Source organism: Periplaneta americana, chromosome 9 (genome assembly GCF_040183065.1).
Source record: "Periplaneta americana isolate PAMFEO1 chromosome 9, P.americana_PAMFEO1_priV1, whole genome shotgun sequence".
In the NCBI taxonomy this organism is placed as follows: Eukaryota; Metazoa; Arthropoda; class Insecta; order Blattodea; family Blattidae; genus Periplaneta; species Periplaneta americana.
In genome coordinates, this window is record NC_091125.1 from 176,591,291 (window position 1) to 176,617,663 (window position 26,373).

The 26,373-nt window shown below is 38.2% G+C and overlaps 2 protein-coding genes across 8 annotated transcripts in view; both read right to left on the minus strand.

Moving 5' to 3' along the window:
• LOC138706781 (ras-related C3 botulinum toxin substrate 1-like) overlaps positions 1-13,140 on the minus strand; it is a 27,666-nt gene extending 14,526 nt beyond the window's left edge. Inside the window, exons 1-5 of one of the 3 annotated variants that reach the window (XM_069836469.1) lie at positions 12,985-13,140; positions 12,431-12,586; positions 10,129-10,243; positions 7,762-7,879; positions 3,124-3,284 (exon numbers count right to left, since the gene is read on the minus strand). In XM_069836469.1, the coding sequence (XP_069692570.1) occupies positions 3,124-3,284; positions 7,762-7,879; positions 10,129-10,243; positions 12,431-12,546 (510 nt within the window). In that variant the 5' untranslated portion in view covers positions 12,547-12,586; positions 12,985-13,140. Of the gene's footprint in view, positions 1-3,123; positions 3,285-7,761; positions 7,880-10,128; positions 10,244-12,430; positions 12,587-12,910 lie in introns of all 3 variants that reach the window. The other 2 variants (XM_069836471.1, XM_069836470.1) reach the window with 2 other exon arrangements.
• A 4,465-nt stretch (positions 13,141-17,605) lies between these two features.
• na (sodium leak channel non-selective protein na) overlaps positions 17,606-26,373 on the minus strand; it is a 58,420-nt gene continuing 49,652 nt past the window's right edge. For 4 of the 5 annotated variants that reach the window (XR_011334073.1, XR_011334074.1, XM_069836478.1 and 1 more), the window contains 4 exons: positions 25,935-26,057; positions 24,520-24,691; positions 22,601-22,828; positions 17,606-22,221 (listed from right to left, as the gene is read on the minus strand). Coding sequence is in view for 3 of the 5 variants with exons in the window: in XM_069836478.1 (XP_069692579.1) it covers positions 22,647-22,828; positions 24,520-24,691; positions 25,935-26,057 (477 nt within the window). In the remaining 2 variants the exon portion in view is untranslated. The remainder of the gene's footprint in view (positions 22,222-22,600; positions 22,829-24,519; positions 24,692-25,934; positions 26,058-26,373) is intronic. The other variant, XM_069836477.1, reaches the window with a different exon arrangement.

A 26,373-nucleotide genomic window follows, 5' to 3' on the forward strand; every position in this document is an offset into this window, starting at 1 on the left:
TAATGAAAGAACAATTCAAACCTCAGTAAATCATCATTTATCTTTATCCAAAAAAAATTACAGGTGGTATACCTCAAGGTTCTGTTTTAAGCCCAAATTTATTTAATATGTTACAAGACTTACCTGATGTTCTTCCACCTGAGGTAAAAATAAGTATCTATGCAGATGATGTTACAGTATGGGCTATGAACAACGATCCAAACGAATCATTAAGAGTTACACAAACAGCTGTAAATAATATCAGTAATTGGGCAACCAAATGGAATCTATCTATCTCACAATCAAAAACTGAATATACTGTCTTCACAAGAAGATATAGCCTAAAAACTATAAACCTCACATTTATTTGAATAATCGAGAAATTCAGTACAATCCAACTCCTAAAATCCTAGGATTAATGTTTGATGAAAAACTTTTACGGAAAACACATTTAACCAATGTTGCTTCGCACTGTCTACCACGATTAAATCTCTTGAAGATCATGGCTAATAGGAAATGGGGATCAGATATCACGACAATGCGTCTGTTTTATAATGCCTATATATGATCAAAATTGACCTATGGATGTGAAATATGGGGAGGAGCATCAGCAACTCATCTACAAAAAATTTCTGTTCTTCAAAACTCAGCCTTAAGATTATGCCTAGGAGTACCAAAAACCTAGAAACTGAATGTAATATTCAACCAGTCAGACACTATGTATTACAAAAGGATCTAACAATACTTTTAAAATTGCAAGCTTCATCCAGATCTCAGATGTTCTTCAAACTGTCAGATAATATCCTGTGTAATTTCTATAAAATAAACGAAGAATAAACACCAGCCTATATCATTGACGCACTCATTGCTAAAACTCCAGTTGTGAACGAAATTCCTGCATGGAAGTGGGTGATTCCAGAACATAGCATACAAATTCCAGGAAATCATTTAAAAAATGATCCTCCATACATTCTTAAGTTATATTGAGTAGAAGAGGTCAAATGACTTTATTGTCAAACGCCTGGCATTAGAAAACAACAAACAGCAACAACATTCTTAAATTAGATGCCATGGAACTACTCTGCAGCACATATAAGGATCACCTTCAAATTTATACAGATGGATCTCTAGATCCTAATAATGGGACATCAGGAGCAGGGTATTATATTCCAAAATATCAAGAAAGTTACTTCATACCATGTTCAGCCTCCTCCAGTCTTGACACTGAATTGCTAGCTATTGATGCTGCTCTTCAGTGTGTTACTCTAATTTCTGAAAAATCTATTTGCATACTTACCGACTCCAAGGGGGCTATATGTAATATAATTAAATATGTACCAAACCTATATGCACATGGAATTATTCCAATTCAGAAACAACTAAGTAAACTAAAAAAACTCCAAAAGGAAATATCATTTCAATGGATACCTAGTCATTGTGGTATACCTGGAAACGAGAAAGTCGATAATATTGCAAAACAGGCAACATATTTGCAACCCTCTATCCAGTGGTTATGCTTCAGTAAAGTCTCATTTTATAAACCTATGGATCAACAATTGGCTCTCTCTGACAAAGAAAAAATTTTACAGTCTGTACAAAAGAAATCAAATGACCTGGAAATGTACAAAAACTTGCCCAGACATGTTCAAACATTTTTAACATGGCTGCAAAAGGGTATTTGTTGGGGGGGGGGGGGGGGAGCCATTAATCCTTCTCATTGAAGGCTTTAAGGAACAAACCTGAACAAATACCCAATGTCCCATCCCTACCTTCCCGTGGTGCAGCTGTTAGTAAGCATGATTTTACGAGCTGAACTAAAGGGAGGGGCTACTCATCAATTAGCACTGGTCAGCTTGATGAGTTAATGACTGAATTTGGTATAATTTTCCTCTATTCAATACCTAATTCCCTCTTTACCCTTTCCTATCCAGTCCTCTGACTGAACTCTTACTTTCTTCGACCCCGACGGCATTAGAGCATTCGAGGCCTAGGGGTTCATTTCCCTTTCCTTATTCCTCTTTCTACTTTTCTGTTCCTAGTGCTGACCTGCTATGGCACTAAAATCGTCCTCCAGTGGCTTAAGGAGGGAACGCTGGTGATCAACAAGATCTCCCAGCTAGGTCCAATGGACCCGTCGACCAACAGCAGGTGTGGTCCTCCAGACATTCTGGGGGTTGTGTGTGAATGAAGTAGCCACCAAAACGTTAAAATATGGTGTTCACTTAAATCGGCTACAACTTGCCATTTTCACTCCAATATGAAATGAGTACCATTAAGGTAAAATTATCTGGAGATAAAATAGTTCCCCAATCGGATCTCTGGGCGGGGACTACTTTAATGGTACAGAATCAACTAAACATCCTACAATGGAATGCTGGCGGTATAACATCAGCTAAGAAGACTGAACTAGCCAATATACTGGACAAAGTAATGAAAATAGCTGAAGAATTTGCAACAGTGAATAGCAGGACGATGGAAAATGCTGAGGGGGTGGAAATCATCAGTGCCCTAAATTTATTGTTTTGAAAGTGTGATTTTATTTAATATGTTCTATTGCTATAAGGAAGTTCAATATTTTATTTTATTTTCAGTATGTTCTGTGTTATGCTGTTGTGTAATGGAATACCAAATTCTAAATATTAGTGACTGAGGAGCATATTCACCTTAAAACAACTTCTCCAACCAAATGTACCTGCACATGTTTATACAAGGAGGATGCAGTTTGAGTAGCACATATATAATTTATTGTGAGATAATAGCCATAGCAGAACTCAAATTTGGAATGGAAAACTACTGCTCAATACTTCTGAACTTCCAGTGCCATCAAGTATGTGAATAACAGCCATAAGCTAGGGTTACAGATACCTTTAAGCCTAAATTCTTTGTTGAAAAGTTTCTTTATCCTATGTAAGGACGAATTTATGGGAAAAATAGCTGCAATCAATTTCCAGTTCTATTTTTCCTAAAATACTTTTCAAATAAAGACCCATTAATTTTTTGGTAAGAACGGTTATATTTTATGTGCTTCATTCCCAAGTGAGTCGACTTCCCGATACTGAACACAAACAAAATCCATCCAACAGCTTAATGGAAATACAGACAGATCCACAAAACTCTGTTAGTAACCAAATTCCTTCGACGCACCTGCTTGAGTCCCCGCTGCGTAAGGGCAGAGCACTCCATGTACTTCACTGCCCTCACCTTGTTGGCCAGCTTCTGGCCCTGCTCACGCTTGATGGGGGACAGACCCTGCTCTGCAAGGGCCGTCAGGGTCTCCCGGTCGTCACGCAGATCAATTTTAGTTCCTGCAACATCAACATATAGGGAAACAACGAGCAGGCAGCATCACCATTATATCTTACAGTCCTCAGAACATCCACCAGCTCAAGCCGGGGTTGGCTGCAGTAAGCTGGTGCCTTTCCACATCCCACCTCTTAATGGCTCATATTTCATTTACCAATTGCCTTCACAAATTCTCTTAACAATGTCTGTATTTTAATTTGTTAAGCAGTCTTTACATTTTTTGCTCATGCTAATTTTTGTTTTGTGCCTATTATGGTGTGTAAATAAAAAATGACATTATATCAGTCAGTACAAAGATCTACTTTTGACATGAAGCACAAGGAAGGGGGAAAGGTTACACATCTGACTACCCAAACGGGCAATTTTGGTGCAGTCACTGGAGTTCGCAGATAAGAGGAACAACACAGCACTGACAACCACACGTAAAACAACAGCAAGTTGGTGTTAGCAAGCAGAAACAGAAGCAGAGAATCGGAGAAATCACTTCAGGGGTTCTGGATGGAGGGGAAAAAAAACACACACATGTGCCCACGCACATGCTCTCTCTCTCTCCCTCCCCTCCTCTCTCTTTCTCTCTGTAACATAAAGTGACAATCAATAAGCTCAATGACTGAAGATGCTACGTACACACAAGTGTAAGAAGTGTTATGGGCAGCTAACTCCTTTCCTCACAGATGACAATTTACCGGTATATGCCAGAACATCATTATCAAATCACTGATATGACTCAGTAGACAGAAAGAAGGATAAGCTCAATGAGATGGGATAAGACTTACAGACACCACAATGAAGGAGGCAGTGATCAGGAAATCGCAAGGTTTCGTGAGAAGTATGCAAAAATTTCAGACGAAAATTTGGCCAACATAAGGGATCACTGTAAGTATATTAAGCCAGAATATTGCTACTACGTCTATGTTCTGTAGCCTGGCTGGCACTGTACATTTCAGATGAAAGTAACTTGTTTATTCCAACTCACTGATTTTACTTCCATTCATAGTAGACGAAGGTGTTATGTACAATCTTTTTCCAACACATATTTTGTTATAAGACTTTCAAATTAAGGCTTTAAAGAGTCAAACTACAAGGCTATCCGTAAACATGATCTTGCATTATTTCAATAATATTTCGAGAAGAGAAAAAAGTTCCAAGCAAAAATCTCCGAAATGAATTTACTCAAAACATCAATTTTGTTACATAGCACCTTCATCCACTTGTTTCTTCAATTGTCCTGAAGCTCTGAAGTGCCAAAAGAAAATGTTCAGAACAGAATTAACCAAATTTCTGCACACTCATACCTTCCACTCCTGATCTCATATATATAACAGGTTGGCCATCTTCATGTTAAAAATGGTAACATGTGGAAGAAAACAACCACCAGGATCACCACCGTCGATTGGTAATGACCGCTAGAGTTATAACGTGATTTCTTCTGCAGTTGCTAGATAGCAGCATAGTGAAATTGACAGGCTAGGAATAACAACATGAAGACATCAAAATCCTCCCTTCAATCTGACAATGGATAATCAAGTATTAACAAAGAGAGAAAGAACAAAATGCCTCTGTATCACAATGGATAATAAATTGAATTGGAAATACAGAGTGGGCAAAATAAAACTGGAACGGAATATCTGTAACATTTACATTTATTATATATTTACATTTATAAGACTGTTTAAGACTGACCTTTGTTAATGAACATGAAGGTTCGTCTGGACGCTTTAACACATGTAGGCTATAACTGTAAATTTGTAAGGATATAGATGCAGGTCCTTTTTGATAATTTTTCGACGCGACATTCTCCTAATTACCACTTACACAGATGAACAGCATTGCGATTTCATTGGACTGTGTTCCAGGCTTTTCTGCACTCAAGCAATATTTTCTGGTGTTCGAACTCTTTCCGGATAGTTACAGTTTTTATTCACCCGTTTCACGCCATTTTAGCACTAAGTTTTGCATTGCAATCTTTGCTAGCGAAATTTATAAACTTGTACTTGCTATTTGGGAAAAGGAAATTGTACCAGAACAATTGAAGGGGTCCATAATTATACCTATTTTTAAGAAGGGGGAAGGACTAACTGTGGTAACTTTCGAAGAATATCACTTTCGTTAATGTCGTACAAAATTTTGTCCAATATTCTTTTGAGAAGATTAACTCCATATGTAGATGAAATTATTGGGGATCATCAGTGCGGTTTTAGGCGTAATAGATTGACTATTGATCAGATTTTTTGTATTCGACAGATATTGGGGGAAAAAATGGAGGGTACAGTACATCAATTATTCATAGATTTCAAAAAGGCATATGACTCGGTTAAGAGAGAAGTTTTATATAATATTCTTATTGAATTTGGTATTCCCAAGAAACTAGTTCGATTAATTAAAATGTGTCTCAGTGAAACTTACAGCAGAGTTCGTATAGGTCAGTTTCTGTCAGATGCGTTTCCAATACACTGTGGGCTAAAGCAAGGAGATGCACTATCACCTTTACTTTTTAACTTTGCTCTAGAATATGCCATTAGGAAAGTCCAGGATAACAGAGAGGGTTTGGAATTGAATGGGTTACATCAGCTTCTTGTCTATGCGGATGACGTGAATATGTTAGGAGAAAATCCACAAACGATTAGGGAAAACACTGAAATTTTACTTGAAGCAAGTAAAGAGATCGGTTTGGAAGTAAATCCCGAAAAGACAATGTATATGATTATGTCTCGTGATCAGAATATCGTATGAAATGAAAACATAAAAATTGGAGATTTATCCTTTGAAGAGGTGGAAAAATTCAAATATCTTGGAGCAACAGTAACAAATATAAAAAAAGCTCGGGAGGAAATTAAACACAGAACAAATATGGGAAATGCCTGTTATTATTTGGTTGAGAAGCTTTCGTCATCTAGTCTGCTGCCAAAAAAATCTGAAAGTTAGAATTTATAAAACAGTTATATTACTGGTTGTTGTGTATGGTTGTGAAACTTGGACTCTCACTTTGAGAGAGGAACAGAGATTAAGGGTGTTTGAAAATAAGGTTCTTAGGAAAATATTTGGGGCTAAGAGGGATGAAGTTACAGGAGAATGGAGGAAGTTTCACAACGCAGAACTGCACGCATTGTATTCTTCACCTGACATAATTAGGAACATTAAATCGAAACGTCTGAGATGGGCAGGGCATGTAGCACGTATGGGCATATCCAGAAATGCATATAGAGTGTTAGTTGGGAGACCGGAGGGAAAAAGACCTTTGGGAGGCTGAGACATAGATGGGAGGGTAATATTAAAATGGATTTGAGGGAGGTGGGATATGATGGTAGAGAGTGGATTAATCTTGCACAGGATAGGGACCAATGGAGAGCTTATGTAAGGGCGGCAATGAACCTCCGGGTTCCTTAAAAGCCATTTGTAAGTAAGCCTTTGCTGAAGGTTTTGCCAAAACACGTCCAGTCTGAAACTCTTGCGCAAACAGTTCCACAAGAATTGTGCTTCGCATAACACTCGACAACGAACACGCGTTGTTTTATCGTGAGCACCATTTTGTGTTGGGTTCAGCTGGCCACTCAACACGTCTGCTGCTCTCGCTCACTCAAACGTAAAGACACAGCAAAGCTCGGGACAGATGCACGTGCGCGGATATGTGACAGCAACCCATTGTTGCATCGAAATCACTGTTTTCTGCATTGTCAGGGTCACTTCCGCGTCAGTCTTATATATATATAAATTCATTTAGATTGGCAACAGGCCATGATTGTTTGGCCAAACACCTGCATAGAATTGGAATATATCAGTCCCCTAACTGCCCATTGTGCAACTCAAACCAAGAAATGGATTCGGAACATCTCAAAATCTTTGCTTCAGTGGCTGGCCATGATAATATCTTTGAAAAATATTGGAGTGCAAGAGGTCAAATGACTTTATTGTCAAACGCCTGGCATTAGAAAACAACAACAACAGCAACATATATTTTTTCTGGGGGCCAGTTTTATTTTGCCCACCCCATAGAATAAACACACAGATAAAGTAGAAAAGAAAGTCAACAACAGATTGAAGCTAATCAAGCAGGACACGCATCACTACAAGTGGTGCGGCAATACAACAGATATCCTGGGCAAGGAATCACAGAGAAAACACAAAAAGATTAAGAGGAAACTCCCAAACACAGCAGAATCATACTGTACATGGGGAGATAAGCACGACTGAAGCTGTCCAATAAAACAACGACTTGCACATTATGGGGGAAAACTGGAGCTGGAGTACATTTATCCATCTCCCACAAACTTCGATCCTGAAATTAAAGCAATCTCCATGTTACGTTTGAACAGGAAGTATGCACCCCATCCCGCCCCCAAACGACACAGATACAGTAAAGGAATAAGAGAATGTTAGCTGAAGGGCTAGAGTGTCAGCTTTCATGATGAGAAGCAGAGCTGAAATAAATCTTGGTTGAGTCCAATTGAACACAGAGCAACAAGAACTACTGCTACTCACCTACTAATATCATGGGCGCGTCTGGGCAGTGGTGCTTTATTTCTGGATACCATTTCGATGTTACATTTTCAAAAGATGATGGGCTAGTCACACTGAAGCATATCAGAAACACGTCCGTCTAGAAATAACACATCAACAGTCAAAATAACTTCATGGTGGTATAACTGATACATTATGGAGACAATTGCTAAAGCAGCAGTGCCTGCAACCTGGAGCCCATTTTATAAAACCAAATTACCTACCTCCCTCCAAAAAATGTAATAATGTCTAAGCCAACAATAATAAATTCCGTAATAAACAAATTAAACCCGATATCACTGAAGTCTGGCACATTGCTACAGTAAATCAAAATAACCACACAAGCAAAGTTTCTGTTTCATAAATGAGCGTCAGTAAATTGAATCTAGACAGATACATCATCATTAATGTTAAGGTGACATTTGTATTTATGTACAGACTCGGAAACAAAATTCAGGTGCCCAAATTTTGTTTCTGGGTCTGTGCTTGATATAGAGCAAATTGTAAAACAGGACCAGAAAATAAGCATTCCAAAAGTGCCACATAACTTCTTCTCATTATATTTACATGTGCTTTGTTCCCTCACCATTCTGCAACTGGTAATGCTGTTTACAGTTTGTTTTCTTAAACTATTATTCAGAAGACATACATAAATTAAATAATTTAGTATGCAGCCAAATAAGAAGATGAACTTTCATCCTCTAGAATTACCCTGATTGTCACAGTATCCACAAACCACTCTGGTGGTGAAGAAACATTAAACAAAAAGTTGTAATACTTTCACATTCAAAAGCAGCAATAGAAGCCAATGTCAATTTTAAAAATAAATCAACATAAACGAAATAAGGGGACTCACAAAAGCTATATAGGTCACAATGATGGATACCTGCACATATCAGCAACTAAGGAAACGAAAAAGCACATCATCTTGCTAAAAGGGGAGCTAATATAAAACAGAAATTAGAATCTACAAAGAAATAAATAACATAAAAAATCATTTCAAGAATCAACATAAGGAAACAGAAGAACAACAATAAACAAATAAGAGATGTAAACAATGCATAGCTCTGCACGATCTGAAGCAAGATGACGTGCAAACTCAAATTCATATGATAGGCTACTTTTGACTGTAATTTTCAAATTGAGGAAAGTTTTTCCAACAGTGCACAATAACATTTAAACCCAACTATAGAGATGGTTACACTTTACAGTGAAAGGAGAATTTAACACAAGATTTACATGAATATCCTCATATATGATGAAGCAAAGTCTAATATCTGTGCAGGAAAAGAATGTGCGTAATAGCCCATGAAGACTCAGTACTGCACGGACAAACCAGATGGCTGACCACATAACTAACGAAACAAACCCTCTTGCCTCTTAGGCAGGTTTGCTGTGTAAGTACTCAATAGTGCTGGAGTTTATTTTGCATGTGAATGTAGTAGAGGTCAGCTATTGTACATTTTTCCTTCTTCTTGTAGGTCTTAAAGTGCTTGATTTCTGTTGGCAACATATCTAACAGACACAAAGAACGGTTTGATTCACCCTCAACTCACTGTCTCGAGGACTTGCATTTAACAAAGTAGCAGAAACAACCTACACGAGTCACTGAACTTAAGGATAAGACATCAACATGTACTGCACCTATATGAATGTCATGACCTTGATGTGTGTCCATGGTGCAATGTTTAATTGCTGCACATAAATAAATAGAAGAAAGGAATTTGCTGTTTCCTTAGTTGTGCAACTTAAAAAATGGTACGACTACAAAAAGTCACACACAACACGCCAACTTCGTTATTTATTACACATGCAACTTCAGCTTCCACAGTTCTTGTCTGCTATAGTCTCTCCTACGAGTTACATGGCAAGACCAAGCAGTCTATAAACCTTTTATGGCAATGTTAGGAAACAGTTTCGATTACCTTCTGTTGGGAAAATTAATGTTGTTAATACAAAAGAAGTATTCATGAGAATGTTTCGGCGCTTGACCACAAACACTAGTCAATGACTTGTGCATTATCTTGCCTCTGCTCTGTATTTATACATCATTGGCGATGCCCTTTATAACACTATTTCACCACAAGTCAGTTGACTCAATATTTATTTATTTTAAATGCCACAATTACATATAGGGATTCGATGAATCCTCAGTCACTGTTTTTAGATTTATGACACCATCCATTGTTTAGATGATATGAATGAATGCAGAAGGCTGCAGTAACTCTTTCTTGTACAATAGTTAGGGAAGCTAAATTTCAGCATTGAAGTATCTATGGTGCACGTTCCAATTCATCACCCAGCATAAAATACCGGTAATTTTCGTTTGATAGAGGTATCACTTCTTACCTGGGGGTATGAAAGGGGGCGCAGTCTGTCGTAGTCCTCTTGTCCAGCTGTGTCCCACAGGCCTAGACTCACAGGAATTCCATCCACAACCATTGGGGCAGAGTAGTTGTCAAACCTGCAACACAAATCTTTCATTTCATACCAAATCCTTGGGCTTCTCTATAATAATAATAATAAAAAAAGAATTTCTGTTACTTGCTGAGTTCCAAAGCATCACCCTGCCTTTATTTGCTTCACAAACATCAGCACACTCACTGTCGATAAGTGGAATATATTCTGTCCTTAACAACTTTAATGTGCGCATTCCTTCAACACAACAAATAAACCTACTTACAGGATTACGATACACTATAACTTGATTATTTTAAACTTCAATCTTCAAATAAATTTCTGTTGTGAGTGCAAAGGATTCACAGATGAATTTCATAAATAAAGTTTGAAACAAATACGTAACACACAAACAGTAAGATATGTCACCATGAGGTGCCAGTCAATACCAATAAAACAATCTTTGGAAGTCAGCTTATTCATCCTGCCAGCAGTAAATGGCAAAGCTCCTTCTTCATAAATCCTTCTCTCATTTTGAAACTTCTGGCTCCAGAGTTATGCATGACCTCTAGAGAGGCAGCCTCACTAAAGTCTCGTTTACCTCAAATCATCGCAGGCAATGCTCAAGCTATTCAATGAATGACAAAACATGAAAGGAAATATTCCACAATTTGTTCAAGCTCTAACTCTGATGGGCTACCTTATGTGAGAAGACAGGCAGGTCCATATTTCTGTTATTAAAGTGTCTTTCTCACATTATCTTACTATCTGCTACAGCTCAACTGCCCACAAATGATTACTAGAATTATGTTTCATGGTCCAGTGGCTAGAGCTCTGATTCATGACTGGTGTTGAGCAAGCCCGTTGTCCAGGTAACACAGGGGTGCTCTCGGAGCTCCGGTTCCCCTTGGCATCTCACGTCATTGCGGCGTAGTTTAGACCAATGCAGTGGTATTCAATCTTCTTTGCTAGTGCAACCTCAAAATGAATTTTTTTCTATCTTCGCATCCCCAAGCTGCATTGTAAATTATATACGCAATAACAAAAAAACAACGAAAATATGTGAAATGAAATTAGCAACAAATAGGCCTATAATAAAATATGTCAGCATTTTTACATATGCAGTCAGTGGTTCAGTGGAATGTGTGCCTGTTGAGACAACCCCAAGTACCCCTGAGGGTACACGTACCATAAATTGAATACCACTGGTTTAGACCAGCCTCCTATGGCACACCCTGGGAAATGACTCTGTCGGTACATTGGTCTACACAACTGACTTCATATGGATGAATGAGGAACAGTCAAATACCTGCCATTAGTAATAATAATAATAATAATAATAATAATAATAATAATAAACCTCCGGGTTCTCTAAAAGTCATCACTTGTCAGTAGTAGTAGTAGTAATAATGTTTCATTTGCAATAGGTGCTATAAAATAGAACAGTAACTGACGGATATTACCGGATTCAATTCTCTATCCCGACCATTTTCATGTCTCAATCTGAATAGGATTACTGTATTTACTATCTTCTCAGCATAACACTGTAATTTTGACGGAAGTCTAGTCGATGTCTTGCACAGCTGCCGTATTCGCACTGCTGGTGTTAGTTATGGCGATTTTCTTGGCACAAACTGATTCTAGAACATTAGTAGAATCTTTGGTAATAAAGTTACATCAGAGGAGGCACAATTTTCTTTTCCTTCACTTGCTTCTGTTTTTTCATTTTCATATTCCATAGATCTCACATTAGCACTGAAGCTTTCTTTTTGGCTAGATGAAGTGTATATAGTGATAAACATGTGGTTTTAGTTTGCAGCCACAAATACTTTCAACATAAGACTAAACTAGCACTGAGGTAGTTGCCTTCATACTCCACTTATACATCTTGCATATACGAATCTGTGACAGGTTAGGTTTGGTTAGTTTAAATTTGTATTATGCCTTGCATACACGATCAACAAAAAAGCTCTTATAAATTCAACAATTCTCATTTCTGAAATCACCGGAGCTACCTCAGCGCTAGTTTCACCCAACATAAAAACCGTTTAATACTTATCTGTATATTCTAATGCACTGTTGTAAGGACCAGGACGCAATACGCAGGACTAGATAAACTGACCTTTCTCCTATTAATTCGTCCTGGAGCTTTCGCAAGTAATTAATTTTGGTAGCCTAATTAGTAACAGATACAAACGACCCATTGTAAAGGCATTACATGTTAATTATCACTAGCTGTCAAATATGTACTTACACTGTTGGCACATACTCCCCAGGAAAACTATCCGTTGTGTATGAAATAAGCATGCAGGTCTTCCCCACAGTTCCATCTCCGACAACAACGCATTTTATCGGTCGGCCTGATGACATATTTCAATTGTAACCTCTAGTGCAACTATCAAGAAGAAACCTGTAACAGGAGCGCTCTACATAATGTGCTGAATTACAAGAAAACTTTTAACAAAATCTCCGTAAAATATTAAACAATATTAAGCCACTTTATACCATCAATTTGTCGCTACCAACTGAACTTTCTAAACATAATAATGTATACGGTACTATATTACATACAGGTTATAAATTAATTTCATGTGTGTCTATGCAACTACATACTGTTTCAAATAAATAATTTGTATTTAGATTAACAATATCACCAAGACGCTATGTCCATAATTCAGCACTGGCCCATAGAATTACAGCAAGATACCTTTCAAATAGTACCGGTTTTACTTACACTAAATAGTAACACAACAACGTTAAAAAAATTCTTCGTTAAATATGTTTAAATGGAAATAATACACAACCTACATCAATTTCTCCCTTCAACTTGTCTCACACCGCCATCTTCAGTACCATTTGAAAAGAAAGGCGGAATTGGTCAGGATTGAAGTCACTGGAATTTCCTATATTTCAATGACAATTATCACACTCTACTACTAGGCAGATGATACTGAAGTGCAGCGAAAAGTTAGTTTATGTATGAAGTTCATAGATATTAAATTATATATATATATATATATATATATATATATATATATATATATATATATGAGACTCCTTTGTTAAAGAAAACTGTAATACACATGAGGGACATTAATTCCTCATATTGGCAGCACTGACATAATACGCCGAGAAATGTGTTACGTATGAGCTCGTTTACAATGTTGAGATCACTGATGAATCTTATATCTCAGCCTAGGATCTCAGGTAATCTAAATGCGGGATTTTCGGGTTGCAGCATTAATCCTTGACTAGACATGTATACGAAATTTATTTAACGCGACAATTAACAATGTCCGTAAAATGTAAATAACCATATTTGTTACGATTTATTAATTTATTTATATATGCGTATTAATAACCCTATAACCCAAACCAGGGCTACCCCACCCTTCAACTCATTCGCACACCCGCCAAATTTGAAAACATTCATTTCTCGAACATGATTCGAATGACGAATACTTTGTTGTTATCACTTATTTTCGGACGTCCTATCACCCTTCCAGGCGCAGTGTAATATATATCTTGCTGATGCCGATAACGCGCCGATAGGTATAACTCATACTCGTAACTTCATCTTGCATCTGCAAATGTGTCGAATAAATGCTTTCAATATGAGAATATTTGAAGAGGCGATTAAATTTGAAATCGAACAGAGACCATACATCTGTACATGAGACACTTCCAATAGGAAGTTCTGTATTTGGAGTGAAATACGTTCACACCCGAGCAGAACATGATTTAAGTCGCCCCACTGACCACAGCTACATCTAGCGGAATCTAGTAAACGAATCTTTTATTGATAAGCTGGGGTAAGAGCAACGAGTTAAAACTTCGTTGGGTAAGAGAACAGTCTAGTATAGACAGTCACGAAGCTCAATACGTAGTAAATATGCATCCATAGACAGTTGCTAACCGCTGGGATCGCTACTATCGCCTCATCACACAATGCGAAATAGTGCCTGCACAGTCTATTGTTCCTAGTACCCTCATAAACTCGAGCTTCGTGACTGTATACACTAGACTGTGGTAAGAGTCTAGATCACAGTCTAGTATATACAGTCACAAAGCTCACTACGTAGTAAATATGCAAACATTAGGTAGTTGCTCACCACTAGGATCGCTAATATGGCCTCATTACAGACAATGCGAAATAGTACCGGCACAGTCTATTGTTTCTAGCATCCTCAAAACTCTAGCTTCGTGACTGTATATAGTAGACTGTGGTCTGGATCATTGGGTAAGAACCACGTTATGCTTGATATTCATAAGTAACGAAATCTCTTGTCGCGTTAGTGCAGCCATCTGAGGTCGTGATTTTTTCCCTTCTCGTCTCTTAGCTGCCTGAGCATACTGTATTCGGAAATCCTGAAGAGTCAGTGGTTCAATTGACGTGGGTACATCATGCGCTGCAGTCTTACAAGCAAACATTCTGATGGGGCAGATAAAAAAGTTAATTTTTTTCTTCCATCATGTTAATAATGTCAAAAGAAATCTTATACAAATTTTGGCCACTCGACCGTAATTAAGAGACCGCCCAGAAAGTGATTTTCCCTGAGGCTGTTTACAGAAAAAAGCACAATTCCATGGAAAGATTTATTGAAACAGATACAGCAACTGTTGCGCTATTTGTCAACATATTCCCCACTGGAATTGAGACATTTGTCATATCATGGGATCAATTTTTGTATCTCTATGACATAGAAGTCTTCCACCTGGGATTGGAACCGGCGTTTGACAGCAGTCTGCACCTCTCTGTCGATCCTTTGATATGACAAATGTCTCAATTCCGGTGGGAAATATGTTGAAATATAGCTCAACAATTGCTGTGTCTGTTTCAATAAATTTTTGCATGAAATTGTGTTTTCTTACTGTTAACAGCCCCTGGCGAACTTATTTTTTTACGACCCTCGTAATTGCTATACAAGAATGTGTGGCATTTGAGTTAACTTTCTTGCTTACAGTTTTTAGGCGTGATATTCTTCGAAAGTTACTACAGTTAGTCTTGTCCCCCTTCTTATGGACTCCTTCCATTGTTCTGGTACAATTTCCTTTTCCCAAAGTGCAATAGAATATTCAACTTTTTTAAAATTTTTATAAGGAACTGTTTCTCATTAACGAAGCAAATTTCTAATATCTATCACTTTATTTCGCGTGTTATTGACTCCAGAATCTACTGATTTTCTAAGGGGAAAAAATAATACAAATTGGGATAAAGTATTTAAAGAGTAAGAGTATTTAAACATAAAAAACAATGAAGAAACAAGGCACTCTCGCTGCAGCTATGATTACATCGTTTTTGTCCTATTTATATCTACAGGAAACACATTTAATCAATGTTGCTTCGCAGTGTCTATCATAATTAAATCTCTTGAAGATCACAGCTAATAAGAAATGGGGATCAGATATCACGACAATGCGTCTGTTTTATAATGCTTATATACGATCAAAATTGACCTATGGATGTGAAATATGGGGAGGAGCATCAGCAACTCATCTACAAAAAATTTCTGTTCTTCAAAACTCAGCCTTAAGGTTATGCCTAGGGATACTAAAAACCACATCAACTGTTGCCCTAGAAATTGAATGTAATATTCAACCAGTCAGACACTATCTATCACAAAAGGATGTAAAAATACATTTAAAATTGCAAGCCTCATTCAGATCTCAGATGTTCTTCAAACTGTCAGATAATATCCTGTGTAATTTCTATAAAATAAACAAGAAGAAATACCAATCTATATCTCAGATACACTCATTGCTAAAGCTCCAGTTGTGAACGAAATTCCTCCATGGAAATGGGTGACTCCAGAACATAGCATACAAATTCCAGGAAATCATTTAAAAAATGATCCTCCATACATTCTTAAGTTAGATGGCATGGAACTACTCTGCAGCACATATAAGGATCACCTTCAAATTTATACAGATGGATCTCTAAATCCTAATAATGGGACATCAGGAGCAGGGTATTATATTCCAAAATATCAAGAAAGTTACTTCATACCATGTTCAGCCTCCTCCAATCTTGACACTGAATTGCTAGCTATTGATGCTGCTCTTCAGTGTGTTACTCTAATTTTTTTAAAATCTATTTGCATACTTACCGACTCCAAGGGGCTATATTTAATATAATTAAATATGTACCAAACCTATATGCACATGGAATTATTCCAATTCAGAAACAACTAAGTAAACTAAAAAAACTCCAAAAGGAAATAAAATTTCAATGGATACCTAGTCATTGTGGTATACCTGGAAACGAGAAAGTCGATAATATTGCAAAACAGGCAACATATTTGCAACCAAGACCTCTTCAAGTGATATCTCTACCCAGTGCTTTTGCTTCAGTAAAGTCTCATTTTATAAACCTATGAATCAAGAATTGGCTCTCTTCTGACAAAGGAAAAATTTTACAGTCTGTACAAAAGAAACCAAATGACCTGGAAATGTACAAAAACTTGCCCAGACATGTTCAAACATTTTTAACAAGAGCCAGAACAGGTCACATTGTCACTCAATTGTACCTACACCGATTTCACATTTCTGATAATCCTGCTTGTCTGTGGTGTAATAATCATGATGAAGATCTGGAACACTTTCTCCTATACTGTCCATTCATAAACCACAAAAGACGTAAATTAAAATCATCAGTACCAGTTGCAGTATATATTGACTACACCCCAACTCTGGCTACTAGCAACAGGCATCTATAATGAACACCGATCAAAATACCCCTCATTTCTAGTGAAAAACAAAAACTGAAATAGACTATAGTGGACTTTATGTTGTCAGCAAACAGCTGGATACATTAAGAAGATTGATTGATTGATTATATCTATGGGCTTGGCCATATGCTTTATTCTGGATTTTTTAAATTTCCTGTGTAGTGTGTATACATCACCTCTATGTTTCGGATTGAATGCTTCCCAGCTTTGTGTATACATAACCCAGTCTGGGGTTGGATGCCAAATTATATGTTTGTGAGGGCAGTACAAAACTTTCAGCCATGTCTGGTGCTCATGTGGAATTTGAAGTAATCCTACTACTGTTTCATTCTAATTTGATCCCTTGACTGGAAACCCTGAAATCAACGAATGTCGCCAGCTATACCAGTCTTTAACATCCTAAGGGATAACTGTGCCTCTGTGGTGGGTTCTCGGCCACTGCAGTCCAAATGGAAATTAAAAGGCGGACATGTTTGCGAAGAAAGGCACAGACATACGAGAACTCTCCCTTAGAGGACAATCAAGCATCGAATTAAAACTGTCTGCAAAGAACACTACAGACAGCGGAGAGAAGAAGTTCTGAGAGCAGTCGCCATCTTCCACCTAACTACCTCCATCGCACTGCAAGCTACTGTTCAACACATGCAACAAGATGTTGGGAAGCGCGGGGTGTAACTTGCCATTGGAATAAATAAATAAGATTTCATAACTTAATTTACTGTTCTGAGTGCATACATAACAATAATTACATCTCTTATTTTATAATACAAAGAACTTTCATATAAACAAAATAAAAGATAATGGAAATTTGTATTTAAAATATCCCTATAACAACAACTTACAATAAAACAAATGATCATCTATAAATTCAAATATTTTCAGTTCTTATTTTACTACTCTTATATTCTTGTATAAGAAAGGAAAATAAAACAAATTAAAATAAAATGATTGCTAGATACAGAATAAAAATGTATATAAATAATGAATATACTGTGGATTGGACGGGTCCACACGCTTTGGCCCAGTATATGTGATGATTGTTCAAGTCCGATAGGTGGTCTAGGAGCATTCGTGAATCAGGTGGTCATCCTGCCTCAGCCCAAGATAGAGCCAGGTCCCATCCGCTCACAACTAGTCTGATAAGTCTCAGGGGTTCAGAGTTCCAAGCCCTCCCTACGTCAGCATCAGAAACCCGTACTACCCCCAGGACTTCACCCCTGCCTAATTTTACTATTGCGAACGATATATGTGAAGCTGCTTGTGAAATCCCACCTTAAATCAGCAAATATCAGTTTTTTTTACTGTATTGGAAAGAGGAGAAAATACTGAACATTTGAAAAAAAAAATCATGTTTCTAGAACGAAAATTACATTTTTTATTGCATTCTGAAAACTTTATTTTTAAAATAGGAATTTTGAGTAAATTGCATTTTTAAGGTTAAACTTACAAAATTGGATGCTAATATAACATGTTTCAATATCGTTGGCAGCTTTGGAGCTGTATTTAATATGAAGTAAACTACAGACGACATCAAGATCTCAAAATCGATTTTTTGTCTTGATTTATTTTGCTCTACTGCAAAATTATGTCTGTGGATTTAAGGTGGGGTTTTCCAGGCAGCCCCACATTTGAAGTCTGGGGAGATGGAGTGTTGGTGGAACAGAAGAGGGAAATGGGAGTGCCTCGAGAAAAATCCTCTGCAACGTCTGCTTTGTCCAAAACAAATTCCATCACGACATGACCGGGAATTGGACCCTGGCCGTCTGGTTGGAAGATGAGCGTGCTGACATTTGAACCACAACAGGTACAATCATCCAACTTGGTGCGCCACTGACAACAGACTTGTAATTAGTATGGACCATGGCCTTCTGGTTGGAAGATGAGCGTGCTGACATTTGAACCACAAGGGTACAATCATCCAACTTGGTGTGCCACTGACAACAGACTTGTAATTAGTATGGACCATGGCCTTCTGGTTGGAAGATGAGTGTGCTGACATTTGAACCACAACGGGTACAATCATCCAACTTGGTGCGCCACTGACAACAGACTTGTAATTAGTATGGACCATGGCCTTCTGGTTGGAAGATGAGTGTGCTGACATTTGAACCACAACGGGTACAATCATCCAACTTGGTGCACTACTGACAACAGACTTGTAATTAGTATAGACCATGGCCTTCTGGTTGGAAGATAAGCGTGCTGACATTTGAACCACAACGGGTACAATCATCCAACTTGGTGCGCCACTGACAACAGACTTGTAATTAGTATAGACCATGGCCGTCTGGTTGGAAGATAAGCGTGCTGACATTTGAACCACAACGGGTACAATCATCCAACTTGGTGCGCCACTGACAACAGACTTGTAATTAGTATAGACCATGGCCTTCTGGTTGGAAGATGAGCGTGCTGACATTTGAACCACAAGGGTACAATCATCCAACTTGGTGCGCCACTGACAACAGACTTGTAATTAGTATAGACCATGGCCTTCTGGTTGGAAGATGAGCGTGCTGACATTTGAACCACAAGGGTACAATCATCCAACTTGGTGCGCCACTGACAACAGACTTGTAATTAGTATAGACCATGGCCTTCTGGTTGGAAGATGAGTGTGCTGACATTTGAACCACAACGGGTACAATCATCCAACTTGGTACGCCACTGACAACAGATTTGTGATTAATATTGGATACGATAATCGCAACAGTGGAGATAGAGGTATGGAGGAACATCTGAAATAATAATGAAGTAATAAAAGAGATTTTATCTAACAATGTGAGAGATAGCTGAACAGTTCTTTAATGATATATAAGTGTTAAAAGAGTTAAGCAAGAATGAAGCATTTGATATACGAAATAATATGTAAGTACACCTTCGTAATAAGGACTTCTTTTAGTACGATTAGCGGACAATTTTGTTTTTCTCTTAGCTACACATAAAAGAATAAAATATGTAATTACATAAAATCCGTGCTCATTGTGGGCTAATGAAAGAAATGAGTTGGCATTAAAGCCCACTAGAATCGCGTCTTTTCATTGATTCGTTGAAGTGTTGCTACACAGTGGTAACTCGTACCTTTCTGTGCCCATTGCACATGCTGTTCGTATCAAAGAAACACGTGACAATACGAATTTACTTCTCAGAGCTGTAAACTACGCAACTTATGTGTGGAAGACCTTGGAGTCCTAGGAATACAGAGTGATACCACAAGGTTTTACTGCTTTCTATGTGCGCGGCAAACATCATGAAATAAGAGATTGGCCTGTAACGGATGTTTGTGTAAGGGAAATCAGTGTTAAACATGAACCATTAGTTAAGAAACACAAAATTCTGCTACTGCTGCTCCACAATAATTTCAGGCTTAATGAAAAACTTTGTCTAAACTTTAAACACAGATGGCAGAGAATCTTAGAATTTGACACAAAAATTTCCTCCGAGATTAACAACATAAAGCAAGTCTACATTGAAAGAAGAGACTTTTATTGGCCCACAAATGCAAGAGAGAGTGATTAAGGTCTGTTATTGGACAAAGAGGAACCAGCATGTGTGGGATTAGAAACTGTTTGCTGTAATTCTCCTGCAAATGTATGGCTGAAAACGATAAATTACTTAGCACATGCTAAAGGTATATAAAACTTTGGGAGTAATACATTTTGACATTCCTCCCAGCCTTGGCGTTGTGGGTGATGGACACTCAGGATCGTGTTGTCATAGGATTGTATCAGCTTCTTTTGTTTCTGGCTGGCTAAGTGGAAGAGAAGGCCTGATGGCCTTGACTTCGCCAGAATAAATAAATATTATTATTATAGGAAGACAGTACAGAGGAAAGTGGTCACATATCATGGTTGTCAGCTGAATGCTGGCAGCTAATTAAAACATCCCTGTGAGTTGCAAGCAGGAAAAAGAAGTACAATCAAGCATTTCCTCCCCCCATTTTTTGCACAACCAAAATCGTGCTGATGTGTTTGCTGAGGTACCTGTGGCAAATAGTTGGATTAAGAAGAAGCAAGGTCTAAGCAGTTCTGAATGACAGGAATGGTTGTTCCTCAGCACAGCCCACTGTGTATGAAACGTTGCCCCATGTGCTGGGAAGTTGTCCTCAAGGTGAGCTTCTAAGAATTAAACGACACAACATCATTAGATCGTTACTTGTTGCTGCTCTATGTGTTGAAGTCCACAAGGAGGCTCAATGCCTACAAGACACATCAACATTATCGCCATCAATAGATCTAAATTTGAAGCTGAGATCATCGATCAAACCAGCATTGGCCACCTCAAGAAGTCCATATCCGAGTATGAGCCACCATACCTTACTTTTTACAATATTACAACATCCAAAAAATTTCTCTTACAGGACTCTTATTCGGTTCTAGCAGAACAATTCCAAAATTGTTTGCTAACTGGAGAAATAAATACACAATAGAAAAAGAACTGTAGGATCAAGTAATTATTAAATATTCTGTGGCAATTTTTAGAAAACATCTGTATGGAATTACTTCTACATAAAACAACAATGTATCCTATATCAATATAATATTATTAATGTTCTTAATTGAATTTTTTTTATTCTATCATTTTGTTTGGAGTTCACTAATTTACAAGGCACGACACAATTTCATAATTTATTTTATGTATTATAGGAAATTCATGTTAATTATGGAACATTTCTTCTGAACCCATGTACTTATAGTGTGTATATTGTATAATCTATATCTATCTTTGTGTATAATTTATAAATTTTTGTATGAATCAGACTGTCAAATAAATAAATAAATAATATTCTAACTGTAATTTCTAAATTCTGCACACTTATTTTATAATAATTTTGACCTTTATGAAGTTATTTATCATAGATAGGTATTAGCTGGGTAGAATATTTAAATCAGGCCTGCTTCATGCTATTTTGTGGCACTTTAATGGAAAAACGATATGTGATAGGGAATTTTGAATAACATATGAATTCAGAACAGACTAATTGAAAAAGTTACCCGTTTTCATTCAAATGGCTGAAATTTGTTGTTCCGTGTTTTCTCTTTTGCAACATGGGTTCTGACTATATGTAAAGTTTTTTTACCTAACCTCATTATTACAAGTAACCATGTAATCTCTTAGCTCTTGTACAAAGTTGTATTGGGCCAAGTTCAGCTCACATCTGGGTTTGAACAGAATGAATAAAGGTCTGTTTGTCTGTGACGCAAAATGCGAAGCTCCTGTCGTTCTTGACATTTTCTTCAAAACAAGACACACTGTAATCGTGTCCTCAGCAGAGCTTTGTGCATCTCAATACAGGTGGCGACATTTGGGGATTTTCCTGCAACACGCAGAAACTGGATTTACAAAATTTTACATCAAAATGTCTTAAGATTAAAAGACATTTCAGCTGATACCACATAGACTATGCAACAGTGAAGTGGACTGTTGACTACACCAATAAGGGACGAAATTTCAATAAACATGTTTTCACTCTACAATCAGCCATGAACATCTGTCAGCACTAGCAAATGACACATTGCTTTCCTTTTTTTTTAGTGTGGTGTTGTCTTCATTATCAAGAACAATTCCAACATGTTACAATTAAGATTACAGGAATCACAATCTATTTCAAATTGTGCGTGTGCATGTTCAAAGTACTTTGAAGTCACAGGTCAGAAACTTGGAATGGGTTAGGTCAAAAAGGATTATAAACTTACACACTTGGAGCAGGGCACCGGTACTGGTCAACTTATTATATTTTACTCAGAAGTTGTCCTCGTCACTGGACTGCGTGTTGTAGCCCAGCTGTTCGTGCCACCAGTCGCGCACCTCCACCAACACGTTCGTCACCTTGGGCATTGCCGTCTTGTTGGCAGAGATGTCACGCATCAGCCGGCTTGGCTCGGGGCCCTCCGTCAGGTGCGGCAGGTTGTTCTTGCTGCCTGCTGCAACACACACCACGCGCGCTGAGAGCAGCCAATACAGACAGCGGCAATGGTGGGAAGACAGTGTGAACTGAGGGAAGGCAACTGCTATGATTACGACCAAGAAAAAAGTGAGCATAACTCTTCCAGCTTATATGGAGGAATGAGCCTTTTTTGGTCGAGGAGAGCTCAGATGTCGCCATTCCATACTCATCCGTTTTGTGACTGGATCGAAGTGGTGGCACCACTGTCCCCCCCCCCCCCCCCGTTCCCTCCAAGCAAGCACTCATTCGCTGAGCCTTATGCTCCTCAAAAAGATGCTTGGGGACCCATTGTGCGCAAGCCTTGTAGTACCCCAACCGTTCATGGAGAATGGCGTGAACAGTTCCTTTGTTCAAGGACAGTGTTTTCGCAGTTTGGTGGTGAGTCGACGATTCTCCCTCACATGGTTGTTTACGGTTGCAGTCGATTCCACGGTGATGGCTAAGTGTGCTTGACTGGGTCTAAGCATGTCCGTAGTGCTGACACATCCTTCACTAAATGCATGACACCATCCAAACACTGTACGGCATGACAGACACTCATTACCATACACATTCTTCATATGGCGATAAATTTCGGCTCCACTAACATTTTCTGCTGTCAGAAATTGAATAACTGCTCGTTGAGCTTGTTTGCACGAATCCATGTTACGACTGTACACAATACAATGTCCTTCTGCAAATGAAAACAGAGCACTACCACTTCACACAATGTCAGCTGTTTTCTAACATACAGTGCATCTACCGGAGAAAACATGAAGCTCCGCCTGTTGGAACAATGACGCTACGACAAAAGGCTCACTTTCATTTGGGCGCTCCTTATATATAAAAATGAGTGTTATTTAATAAATACTAACTAGGTCTCTATCTTTTATGCGAGTTTCATGAGGGCTCAGGGGTCTATACAAGATCTACCTTTGAAATATCCATGAGACTTAGAGAGAATATCTTCTGCTTGTGTCTCGAATTTTTCATTTCAAATTACTAAGTACAGTAAGAAAATAATAAGGAAGAAATTGCACACAAAGACCAACGTGAATCATAACTTGGTGTTACAAAACAACATAATAAAGAAAGTTGCGACAAAATCTAAAGTGCTCCCCAAGACAGATACAACAGGCTTTATTCTACAATCATTCCTTCTGTGGATGCAATACTTTTTCAATATGTAAACTTCAAACTAACCATCTTACACCAGGGAATCGACGACAGAAGAACTTAAAATAGCTTCTGCAGCATCTAACGAGGTAGAATATGCCTCCCGAATCACCGATTTTTATAACTTTGTTAATAATGTAAAACAGAGCTAAGTTATTCAATTCTCAGAGGCTGGGCACTGCTGTCCTCTTCAGCAGACAACTGTGGTACAGTAGTTTGTAATGGGTAAGTTCCGTGTTTGAGACTCATTCAGTTTTACTTTCTTGCCATATTATTATTCGTAATGGAATGTTTCTTGTATATTTAACAACTCATAGGGGAGAAGTACGGCCTCTTTTCTGTATAATATGGCTTTATTTTCTATTATTAAGTTGACCCAAACAGTATCATCAAAATTGGTGACTCAAAAGTGTATATTGTGAGATGAAAATCCAACAAAACTCTATGATAAAATACTGTGCCGTATAAGAGATAAGAAAGCAATACACAAGATACGAGAAACAGGTCACTAACTCTGTGGGCGGTTGTTCCTCTTCTTGGCACCAGCCCTCTCCTTGTCAGTGCGGACAGCAGGGTCAGACAACGTGGGGGCGAGGTACTTCCTGCCAGAGCCACTGCCGACGCTGTCCGAGCGTGGGATCACCACACCCTTCTTGTTGGAGCGCAGCCGTGCTCCCTCAGTGTCCTGCAACAACACGCACCTCAAAGCACGCCTTACACGCTGGCTGGCTTGTCATGGCTCATGTGGGTCAGGCTCGAGTATCCACATGGCTGATGTGAGACACATTTTGAAGAGTGTGACATGAGGGATGAAGTTACAGGAGAATGGAGAAAGTTACGCAACACAGGACTGCACACATTGTATTCTTCACGTGACATAATTAGGAACATTAAATCCAAACTTTTCAGATGGGCAGGGCATGTAGCACGTATGGGCGAATCCAGAAATGCATATAGAGTGTTAGTTGGGAGGCCAGAGGGAAAAAGACCTTTAGGGAGGCCGAGACGTAGATGGGAAGATAATATTAAATTTTTTTTATTGGGTTATTTTACGACGCTGTATCAACATCTAGGTTATTTAGCATTTGAATGAAATGAAGGTGATAATGCCGGTGAAATGAGTCCGGGGTCCAGCACCGAAAGTTACACAGCATTTGCTCGTATTGGGTTGAGGGAAAACCCCGGAAAAACCCTCAACCAGGTAACTTGCCCCAACCGGGATTCAAACCCGGGCCACCTGGTTTCGCGGCCAGACGCGCTGAAGATAATATTAAAATGGGTTTGAGGGAGGTGGGATATGATGAAGAGAATGAATTAATTTTTCTCAGAATAGGGACCAATGGCTGGCTTATGTGAGGGCGGCAATGAACCTCCGAGTTCCTTAAAAGCCAGTAAGTATGACATGAGGCAACTTAACCTGAACTATACATAAGCAAAGCAATATTTATTGACACTGAATTGTTAGTAATATATCTATCATATTTTTTTCCACATAAAAGGCAATATTTTCTTCCAGAAAAAAATCTCTCACTCCCCCCTCTACCGCCACCCCCCCCTCTCTCATAAACACAAGTTGATTCTGTAGGTAGGTCTACATACTTTTTCTTTCTTTTAATTCTGACATAAGGTATCCTTCAATAATAAAATGTATACAGAAACGTCCTAGTAAACACTTCACAGTGATTTAGTTTGGTAAAAAAAAACACACAACTCTTTTACAGGACACACCACTCAAATCAGTACTGTACTGTATAAAAATTGTTATGATATAAACACATTTTCTCTTTGAGTTGTATTTTAGGACATGAGGCTCAAGTTTAAATTACTTTTTACTCGATGTTGAGATGCCGTAGAAATTTACGTCCTGACAAGTCTAATCTGTTGCAAGCCGACATAAACGAACTGCATCATGGACACCCCTACCTTACCTTGGGCTCACTCTCGCTCTCCCGGTCCACGCTATTGTCCTTCATCTTGTCCTCGGGGTGGTCCTGCATCGTCAGCAGCTCATTGGTGGCGCGCAGCCCGGCAATCAGACTATTCTGCTGCTTCTGCAACATTACGACCCAGTTGAACTAAAACCTGACAAATTGTATGACTTGTATTTTCAGGTGAAGATGAAAGTCTAGAAGCAGGATCAAGTATTTAGTAACTACCTTATTATAAAACTGAAACTGAAGAGGAAACTAAACAATTTTGCGTCTGAGAAAGTATTCTACATTTCACTGGCCACTAGTAATAAATATTGTACATAATTTCTAATACAGTGTTAAATCTCATGAATAACAGATTTGGTGCACTTAATGTTGATAAAACCAATCTAATCACATTTGGTACACATGATAGTCCTTGCCCAGTTTTCTTTGA